The sequence below is a fragment of the Phocoena phocoena genome, chromosome 18 (genome assembly GCF_963924675.1).
Source record: "Phocoena phocoena chromosome 18, mPhoPho1.1, whole genome shotgun sequence".
In the NCBI taxonomy this organism is placed as follows: Eukaryota; Metazoa; Chordata; class Mammalia; order Artiodactyla; family Phocoenidae; genus Phocoena; species Phocoena phocoena.
The window spans coordinates 3,303,030-3,314,191 of NC_089236.1; the positions used below are offsets into that span (position 1 = coordinate 3,303,030).

At 49.6% G+C, this 11,162-nt stretch overlaps 1 protein-coding gene across 1 annotated transcript; it reads right to left on the minus strand.

Moving 5' to 3' along the window:
* Positions 1-6,618: 6,618 nt before the first annotated feature.
* AMER2 (APC membrane recruitment protein 2) lies at positions 6,619-8,466 on the minus strand. The gene has a single exon (XM_065896241.1). It carries the CDS (start codon positions 8,428-8,430, stop codon positions 6,619-6,621), a length of 1,812 nt encoding a protein of 603 aa, XP_065752313.1. The 5' UTR covers positions 8,431-8,466.
* Between the last annotated feature and the right edge of the window lie 2,696 nt (positions 8,467-11,162).

The window sequence follows — 11,162 nt, forward strand, 5'->3', positions numbered from 1 at the left end:
GTTATTTGAGGAAGTTTATGAATTCCTCCAGGCTCCCTGGGTCCATTTCATCTTATGACATGATAACAAGTATTTCCTGTGTGTCACTTCAAGACCCTTGTATAATCTGACCAGATATTTTTAGTATTTTCTTTTTTAGTGTATTAATCAACCAGATAGGGATCTGAGAAAGTTTATTATGCCTCTAATAACCAATGACCTAGGCTGTATTTTATTAAGACTCTATCTTCTCACATAGAGCAGAAAGTTACTCTACCCAATTACTGAATAATTTCCAAAAATAACCAATTCAACACACTCATCACCTGTGACTGAATTCTTTCACTGCTTCTCATTAAAAAAGCATTTCGTCAAGCGTGGGTAGCCCGTATATGAATAAAACGCTTCTGTAGGTTTTTATTATTGACAAAGCAGTCATCAGATTATAAAATCTGTATGCAGACCTGCTAGCATGTAATAATGGGTGACTATGGCCCACATTTTTGACTGGTCAGGTGTGAAAAAAAAAAAAACCCTGCTAGCTCTGAGATCTACCTTTCGGCCTTGCATGTACAAAAGGCATCAAATAATTTTTTTAAAAAACCAAGTTCACTTTTAACTGAAATAGTCGTCCTTTTAATGGTATCCGCCATCATAAAAATCTGGTTTGGTTCTTGCGGTTCAGAATTTTGATCAGTTTCTTACTAAATCATACAAAAATTGAATCACATGGCTAAAAAAAAAAGGTTTATAATTAAAGCACAAGCAGGAGAGTTAGATTTCTGGTTCATATTCCGTCCACTGCTTGCTAAATGGGTGGCTTCGGACAAGGTATTCTACCTTTTCGTTATTTTCTTCCTCTGTAGAACAAAGCCGAGCCCCACCTTGCCTGGTTCTCGGGAAAGACTGTCAAAGAAAACAGGGCATCACCCCAGCTCGCAGTAAACACACAGCATAGGTTAGGCTAGTTTAATTAAATATAAAATACTCAAACTCACAGTGACTGACTTATAGGCGTGCAAAAAATAGTAGTTGAACGAATGAATGAATCAGAAAATCTAGGCCAGGATTCAATGGTCGGAGACAGAACATGGGATGCGCTACTTTCTAAAGAGCCAGGAGCTTGTCTCTGCAGTTCAGAACTGTGTCAAGGCGAGGCGTCACGGAGCCAGCTACTATCTCAACAAACAACCCAGGACACCCAGAACCAGCCTGGACTGGGCTTAAGGTAGAAAAACAAGTGAAACGTGCTCGACGTGACTGAAATCCTATCAGGGCAGAGGTATCATCATGACAACAGAAGAGATGTCTGTCTACACTTCTGAAGTTAATCCTCAAAAGGTGAGGCTCCCTCCAAAGCAAGGCAGACTGTTTGCCTCTGGAACCCAGCAGCAGCCTTCCCCCGGAATGATGTGAGTACCAACATCTCGGACACAAAACCAGTTCTCAGCTGCGTGACATGGGTTGGCTCTTTTTCTATTGAAAGTGAGCTGGTGATGAGATTTAGCAGCTCTTAGCTCTCCTATGACTGTAAGTCACTAAAGAGTGTCTATCCCTGTCCTAGGTGAAGAGAGAGAGAGAGAGATGGATGGATGCATGGATGGAATGAATGGGGGAGAAACAAACCAAAAGGATGAATTAAATATGCTCTGTGAGGGAGACAGTATTACCTAACCCACATGGCTGTGAGAGGGCTAGGTAAATATTTGTTAAACTCCTGGAAGGGGCTGACACGTAGTAAGTACTCAACACACGTTAATCCTTGTTGTAATTACTACTCTTACTTTTAGAGGAATTTGTGTGACTTAATCCACAGCACCCTTGTTCAATCTCACCCCACCCTGCTCCACCCCACAGACTATCAGCAAAAAATACAAAATAAAAGTAGGTAAAATAAAATAAAGGTGTTTTTAATGAATATTAAGAATGCCTGGTTACAGTACAGCTACCTGTGAGCTCCAAACTGAACGGGTTTTTATTAAGCATGAGATCCAGTATATGCCCCGTGAATATGTGTTGCACTGAATTAAAGTAAATATCAGTCATGAAATGTGCCCAGTTTCAGTTCTAGAGGCTTTAGTGGCTACTTTAACCTTTTGCTTTGCAGCTTGAGAAGGAGCTGCTTTCCGTAATCATGAAACAACCATTCTGAATCAGTCCTTAGAAGCCTTATCTGCAGGGAGATAACATCTTTCCTTGTAAGTGGCTATTGTTACAACGGAAGAACTGTCTCATCTCCGTGGTCATCACAGTGAAAAGGCTGTAAGAAGCCATCCAGCGCGGCCATGGGAGAACCTTCAGAGCAGCACGGGTCGCGGAACGGGCGCCTGCCCCAAGGAGGGACCACATGGCCACGGCACCTGACACTGTTACAGCCTCCTCTCTTCACCAAAGTGAATGCCGGCCTCTGGCTTTCCCACCTGAGAAACCAAGCTGCCATGCTAGCCTTTGGCTCCTGAACTGCTTTATAAACGTTCGTGCGTGGAGAATTGAAAATTCCTAAATAAGAACTGTGTTGTTCATCCCTCGGTCTGCCTGGCTAGGGGGAGAGAAATGGGCTTGGGCCGGGTATTTGGGTTTCTCCTCTTATTTCATTCAGGTACTTCTAATGGGCCGTCCTCAGTGGTGGGAAATAAGAGGCAACTGTGGTTCTTTTTCCATATGTTTAAGGGCATAAACTTCTGGATTAATTCCTTAACAGTGATAGGGGAGCTAAGTACGAGCGAATGTAGAAGCCAAGCACAGGGGGCCGCGTCCAGATAGTCCTAATTCAGGAGAGAAATCAGCAACGACTATAAACGGGGACTGAGTTCCACTGTACGAACGTCAAAACGGGCAAACGTCCTGAGCATGCCCCAGTACTGCTACCTGAGGGCACCAGGCAGACATGATGGAAACCGAGGGAGAAGACAGCATACGCTCATTAACCAATCTCTTCATACAAAGTTAACAGTAAAAGGTTGCTGAAAATCCATCTGACAAAGACGTAAATAATGAAAACTTGGAAAGTTCAGCCAAAGACGTCTTGGTCCCTAATACCACCTTTTTACTTTGACAACTGTGTAGGCAAAGGGTTATATGAATATTCATGGGAGCGCCAATACCTGAAACACTACTTCTGAGATTAATGAATAAACCCTTAGACTCCTAAGTCATCACTTACACAGATATCACACACTTTGTATTTAAATAGGCAGATACCCTTAAACTTCTAAGTCATCACTTCCATAGATCTCACACACTCTGTATTTAAATAGGCAGATAATTTGTGGGAAATGGAGCTAAAGGAAGTCCTCAACAGTCTACATTCCATTGTTGTTGTTAGGTGAAATAACACAAATCTCTTTCCTCTTGCGATTACTCAAAATGCTATAGGGCTAACGGAAGCAGGAAAGCATTAGTACCGAAGCACAGTGGCCCAAGTAACACTGCCCAGGTAACGCAGACGCTGAGGCCAGGCTGTCTTTGCGCAGGGCTATTGAGATGGCTGACAAATTGAGGGCCAACTGTCGATGTGACTTTTTTTTTTTTTTTGATGTGACTTTTTCCGATAGAATTTGGCCAACTCTGACTAAAGGGACTTAATCAACCAAGTATCTCAGACACACAGATACACAGGAAAGGTGTCAGCAGCCCCACATCCAATCCTTTCCTTAAAAAATCAGGAAATATGGCCAAATTAGACAATGCATTAATATTGGGTTGGCCAAAAAGTAACATCTTACGGAAAAACCTGAACAAACTTTTTGGCCAACCCATAACAATTGGAATGTAAATCCATTAAAATCCTAGGAAACAATCTCCATGAACATGAATGAGAGAAAGTAGCCCTTGGTACAAAAAGGCAACTACCATCCCTTGTCTGTGGTTGGAAAAGGTTAAGACACACCTCCCTGTACTGGTCTTGATTTCCCATCAAGTGACTGAGGCCATTTAATTCATTGCCTGAATCCTTCATTTGACTGGTGTGGGTGGAATTCTTAGAGATAGAGTTAAAAAAACAAAACAAAACAAAAAACCATGGAAAATATATGGAAAAAAGAACAAAAAAGAAAATAGTTTAAATCTTGCATAAGTGGTTCACTGACAGGCAGGGGGAAAATAAAGCAAACGCTGCTGACATTTTCCATTACTTATAAAAACAAGACACAGCACAGTGGGGTAGATGCAGAAGTAAGTCCCAAAACTGTGAGTGAAAGCAAAAATACTTTGTTCCAGTGCTTACAAAATAGACAAGTAGGTGGCCTTTACTACTACAGTATCCTCATGAGTCCTTCAGGGCCTCCTACCGTCCCTGTTCAACTGAACAAGTGCACAGATCCAACTCTGTCATGGATTCATGCAGGGGAGACCCTTCTAACCCCTGCAAGAAGATGCACAGGAAGAAAATAAAGATCCTTTGTTTTACAGCTAGGAATAAAAGGTGTGCTCTTCCCATTCACTGGGGGGAAATGAATGTATCTGGAGTCTAAGTAGTACTACCAGTGTTGAATCATATTCAAATCCCTTTCTCAAGACAGAACTAATTTCTGAAACATCTCCAAGTGTACGGTGAACGCCTTTGTCTGTTAGTTGTACACAGCTGAGTGCATGAGCACGTGTGAGTGTGAGCCGCTTTATGAATTCTTGGTGGTGTATTCAGAGTGCTTAAGGCTATGTCTGCCTATCAGACCTCATCTACAGACATAAGGAAATTAAATATTAAAACACTACTTTAAAATCACATTAAGGATCTGACATGACACAATAAAAGCCAGTAGTCTGAATAATACAGAGATTTAGCCAATCTCTACCACCTCTTCTAATTGAATCACTGCATATTTAAAACGGGGAACAACCTGCTTTGTGCTGCTGGCCCGGATCTGTATTCCTCTGACATCTGTTTATTTCGTTACTCCTTTCATATTATTAAAATAAGTTTTCATATACTTAACTTGCCTTTTTCTTTCCTTTATAAAACAGAAAATGAACTTAAAAAACGGGTACTACCAGTTCATGACTCAGGGAATCTCTCTGGAAAACGAGAGTTAGAGAGAAGTGTGCGTGTCTCTTACGTGTGTACATGTTCACTTGAATATGTGTCATCTTCCCGATACTGTGAATCATCTCCTAGTAGAAGCTCTGGTCTTTTGATTAAATACACTCAAATACATTTCAAAGAGGATATTCTATAATCATTAGACCCTAAGAGCGTTCTAGGAACGGCTTCAGTTTATCATTCAAACTATCGAGGCATATGGTAATGCTTTCTGAAATAAACATTTCATCTACAATAATAGAAAACACACATGTAAGTCACCACTTTTCAAAAATAATCTTGGCACACAATGTTCATGATACATAAGCTTCCCAATGTCATATTCTGAACATATGTGGCTCAGTCCTAAGTCTATAAAGCAGACGTCAAATGACAGGAAAAACTACATTTTCTATTGTTTTTCTTTATGTGTTCCTCGTTTTGGACTCCCCATACTGAGAAACGGTTGAATCCAAAATTGTTATAACCAAGGTAAAATCTCTGAAAACCAGGGTCTGGGGTGAGAAACAGACTCTTAACCCAAGACAAGGCAGAACCATTCCTTTGGGACATCAACACAATAGGGTTTTTTTTTCCTGCACTGAAAGCCAGAGAACCCACATGAAACAAAAACAGAACTGCTTCCGCTTAGAGCACATAAAAGACCACCAATGGTTTGGGAATGGTTATCGTGTCTAGCTATAAAACCAGATTTTAAACTCGAGGTTACTGACAGATTATAAAAGGTTGACAGCTGAATAATCTGTAAAATATGCATCATGTACACATGAAAAGGTTACAGTTTATAAACGCTAAAACACTGTGTCTGTTGGTGTTTAGTGCAATCTTTTCCTGATCTTGATCTCTGCACTGGGTGGAAAAAAAAAAAGGGAGGGAAACCTGCTCTGCTGAGCTTTTTTTTTTTTCTCTCCAAACAAATGATCTAAATAAACCCACCAAATCCAAACTCTCCTTGATCGTCCTAGTGGTAGATAAATACCTATCTGCATACCCAGCAACTGAAAGTACCGGGGGTTTCTGCCAATCAGCGATGCTTCCGCTCATCAGGTAAATTACCTGACTCAGCTTTGTAGATGTTTTCCACACAGTGATACAGCAAAGGGTCCTTTTTTTTTTTTTCCTGGAAAGGAAAAGGAAAAGAAGGAAGGAAAGTGTCAGGAAGAGGAGGGCTCCTCTGATTCTCCCCATGGTTCCTGCTGGCCCGCTGGACACCGGCACAGCCAAATATCATGGCGTGACGCTTCCTTAGATTGGGTTAAGTTCTGTTTTCTGCAAAGGCAAGTAAAGGTGACTTCCTAGCGTTCAGTGCATTAAAGAAAAAAGAAAGAAAGAAAAAAAAAGATTTTTAAAAAGGTAAAAAAGAAAAAAAAAGTGCTTGAAAATAATTCTCAGGGACTTATCTGGAGGGGAAATCCCGCGTGTGGCATCCCCTGCCTGGTGTATCCTGCCCCTGCTGGCGACACAAAGACCTCCTTGGTCCAGGCTCGGAGCAGGGACGGTCCGAAAGACCTTTCTTTGAGGGGTGCAAAACTTGCTGCAGTGGTTTCCGAGGAAAGTTGTGTTCCTCGACAAGCGGCCCCTCCACCTCGGCCTCGGAGACCTCACAACTTTTTGGCACTGTCGTGGCACGCCGCGGCCCGGAGGGTGGTCCCGGCCAAGCCCCGGCTGCTGACCCGGCGGACCAGCACCTTGGACACCGGGATTTTGGTTCTGGGCAGCTCGCTCCTGGTTGGTTGCTGGTGCACCACCGCGTGGCTGGGTGGAAGGTTCGCGAGGTGCTTGATGCTGATCGGGATCTTGGAGTCCTTCAGCAAGCTCCCCGGCGTTCGCAGGGCACAGGTGACGGTGACCGGAGACACGGGCTTTAACCTGGACGAGCAGGACGTGTCCTCGGCGGCGGCGGGCAGGGCCGCGGGGCTTCCATCGGGCTCGGCGTAGAGGTCGTAGAGCGCGTCACCGCTGTCGCTGTCCTGGGGGAGGCCCGCCTTCCTCACGCCGCCGCCCGAGCCGTCCTCCCGCGGCCCGGGGGTGGGGGAGTCCCAGTAGCCCTCGTCGCTGTTGGGGACGCCTTCCTGCGGCTCCTCGTCCGGGTGCTTGGGCTCCTCCTTCGGCTGGAGCTCCGTGGGGAGCCGGTGCAGCCTCCGGCGCTTGACCGAGGACGCGTCCTTGGCCCCCTCGGCCCGCCTGGCGTCCTTGGGGGTCTCGGGGGCCACCTGCGCTTCGGGCGCCGCCGCCGCCGGGGCCGCCCCCTGCTGGGGCCCCAGGCCCTGGTCCTCGGTCTGGGAGAGCATGTCCCAGAACTCCTGCAGGTACGAGTCGTCCGCCTCGGCCGGGCTCGCCATCTCCTCCCCGCCTCCCTGGTAGGCCACCACGCCGGGGGGCTTTTGGGCGGGGCCCGGCTGGCCCGGCGCGGGGGCATGCCTGGCACAGCTGGGCCCTGCCTCGTCCTCGGGGTCTGCGATAATATCTCCGCAGCCTGTAAGAGAGTCAAAGCTTTTCAGTGAAGTCACGTCAGAGAACATCAGACAAATACGATCGGCCGATGGGTCGGAGGGCGGATCGGCCGAAGAAGGGTCGGGGGCGGCGGGCGCGCGTCCGCCTTCGGAGTCGGGCCGGGGCGCAGTCTCGGCCGGCGCGGCCCCGGGCCCCGCGACGTCCTCGGCCGGCCGGCCCTCCCCGGCGCGCGGCTCGGGCTCGGGCTCGGGGGGCGCGCGGGGCCGCTCGGCGCGCCCGGGTCCCGCGGCGCCCTCTCCCGGGGCGCAGGCCGGCTCCGGCTCCCCCGCCGCGGGCTCACCTGCTGGCTCCGGCTCGCGCGCGGCCGCGGGCGCCTCCTCCTTGACGCACTCCAGGCTGGCGGTGAGCGAGCCCGGCAGCGCCAGGCTGCCCTGGGCCCCCGCGCGCCCGGCCGGCGCCGCATCCTTGGGCCGCCGGTCCTTCCTGCGCCAGCGCACGCCGCCCAGAAGCCCCCGCAGCCCCCGCTTTTGTCTGCCGCCGGCCTTGCCCGCGTCGGCCTGCTCCGCCCCGCCGCTCTCGGGCCGCCCGTTCTTCCGCAGGAGCGAGAAGAAGCTGTGCGACTTGGCCACCGAGCCGCCGGCCACCGGGCCCGCGCCGCCCGGGGCCGCCCGGGGGGCCGCGGGGCCCGGCCGCGCCCCGTCCCCGCCGACCGCGCGCGGCTCCTCGCGGCGGCCGCCCTCCAGCGCCAGAGCCTCGGCCAGCCCGTCGTGCGTCCGGCTGCGCACCAGCCCCGCGGGCCCCGCGCCCTTCCCGTCCCCTTTGTTTTTGACCCCGAAGATGCTAGGCATCGCGCCGCCCGGCTTCCTCTTCTTGAACAGTTTGAAGGCGGCTCTGTTAATCTTGCCCGACGGCGGCTCGGCGGCCGGCGGCTCGGCGGCGCGATCACAATGCAAGTCCATGTCTGCCGCGAGGGTCCCGGCCGCGGCCCGCGCCTTCCTCCGGCGGCCCCCCGCGGCCGCGCGCCCGCCGCTGACAGCCGCGCCGCGCCCGCCCGTCTCCATGGCGACGCAGCAGCCTGGCGTCAGCGCGGCCGCGCCAGCCCGCTGTCAGCCGCGCTCTAAATCAACCCGAGCCGCGCCGCCGCCGCCGCCGCGGGAGGAGCGCGCAGAAAAGACCATCTCCCCTCCCGCCGGGGCTTATATAACGCCCTAACCCACTTCGCGTCCGGCTCGGCTTTGTGCTGCAGCTCTTCTGCGGCGAGAGCGGGCGGCGGAGCCTCCTCGAGCTGATTGCAGAAATTAGAGCCGTAATCTTGCAATACAAATTCCATCCAGTCTCACCCACCTTCAGATTCCTCCTCCTGATCGCTCTTTTCAGAGGCCCAATCGTGGATCGCAAAATACCCCCGACTGGACAAAGAAATCCAACCCAACACAAAACACTGATTTCTCTAACCACCGGCCCCGGACTTCGTGACTCCTCATGCCTGTCCCACGCCCTGCATGTCCGTTTTTATCATTTGGGTACCAAGCCCGGCGGGCACGGAGGATGTCTGTTTACATCTGTCTTGTCCAGGGCTGAGCACAGCCTCCGGGTCGATGGGGAACTCGGATCACTGAGGTTCAGATTCTTGCTACAAAAGCATCGGCCATCAGTCAGATACCAGTCAGCAACTCTGCAATGAAAGTGCAAGTTCCCTGGGGTGGAAGTTGACTAGTCCTTTGGGACAACCTTGGCTTTTATCCCAGACTCCAGCTACTGGGGCTGAGGTCACAGAAGACACCACCCAGTCTGACCGAGCTGAGGACGGAGGACCCGGTTTGAGGTCCACTCCACAGGTGGTCCTTGGAGTCCAGGGTCTACCCTCTCCTTTTCCATCCAGCGGGACACATGCGTTACTCCTGCCCCTGCTGCTGCAAGCCCCGTTCACCACCTCCCAGGACTGTCCTGCAGTCCTCTCCCCTGTGGGGCAAGGAGAAGCCTGGCAGTGTCCCTGAGTGCCACTTGGTCTGGCTGCTTGGTCTGGGAAAAAGGAAATCTTGTCCCAGGGAACAGCCCAATGTGGGGATCTCTGCTATGTTTTGACTTTGAAAGTGGCTGCAGATTTGGAGAAGCATGTGCCTACATATAATCTATGTTTCATATTATTTAGTGATACGTAATAAATATGTAATAATAGTAGTTATTACACAGTATTTATTGTTATTCATTAAATATTACTTAATAGCATGTGATATTTACATATACACAAATATCCATCTTTCCCCTAATCATCTTGAGCTCTGTCTTATGTGCACTACTCAGAAGCCTCAGAAACCCCAACCCCATGGACTGAACTTGGAGTGTTCATAATAATGGTCCATAATAACATATGGACCATTGCAGCTTCTGTAGCGTGGAACACGGTGTGAATTTAGGCCTTGGGGTTACTAGTTGTATAGTTGCCCTCTTCTGTTGATTTCGATCAAAGACACTCTTTTAAAATTGAGAAATCAGAGTCTGGATTCAGGAAAGGGTTTTCTTCCCAGCTCTCTCCCACTATTTGCATGCATCTCTGCCAGGACAGACTGCAAAGCTGAGACCAGACAGACTTTTCCCAATTCTAACTGACCACTTGCCCTGATGAGCCAGAGTCCTCATTGCCATAGGGAGAAAATAGGTATGAAGCACCATAAAGAGAAACCCATTTGTTATTTCTTCACAGCCTCTTGGGGGACATTGAAAACCTCTCAATTCTTTTACACACACCATGCAATTGCTTAGCTACGTGGGTTACTACAGAACTGTAGTAACCCTGGGGTGGAAGGCTAAATAAACTCTTTCATAAACTCTTGCAGGGTCTGAAAGAGCTGATGACTGGAATCAGAAGGAAATGAAGTGGTCTATAGAAACTCTTCCCTTCCCCATCCCTGAGCCTGAGATTTGGGAGAAGGTGGACCTGCTTTTCCACTGGAGAGCTCTGATCTCACAGGACGGACCGAATGAGTCTCATTTACGTGAGAATCCTTGGGACCCCAGGAAGAAGTCTGGCCAGGACTTTGGGATGGACATCATTCCTTTAGGACACAGAACCTAACGCAAAGAGAAAGGGACAAAGCAGTCTTCAGCCTAGGGCAGGTGCCCTGGTGGTCCTGAGGTGGAAGGGAGCCCGCATGCAGGAAGCATCCAAGGGCCCCGGGGAAGGTGATCTTTAGAAGCTGTGGTGTGGGAGGGGACCGCAGATGTCCTCCAGCCCAAGGGCCTGGTTACGGGGACCAGGAAGAGAGAAAAGAGGGAGGCCAGCTTACAAGGACTTTGCCAAAAGGACCAGACAGATGGGGAGACCCTCCGGCCACTCGGGAGGGTGATGGTTAGGGTCCAATCATGCTGGTGGGTGGCAGACTGAAGTCAAGGCCATTGTCACGAATCCCTGCAAAGGCTTCTCACACCTTACATTGCTCTTCACAGGCAAGCGTGGGGACGCAAAGATTGCACAGAATGGTGGCTGCTTCTCTGAAAGACAGATCGTGACCGTGAAGATCATTTACCAGAAGCACCTCTGTTTAGGTTATGCTTTCTTCTTTCATTCTTTCTCCTCCAGCTTGCCACTGCCCCAAATTTAGAGAGTGAACAGAAAATTAGAGGAGAAGGGAATAGAGGAAGCGTCTCTGGGGCTTCAGGGTAAAGCTCTTCCAAAATGGCGGGATGCATC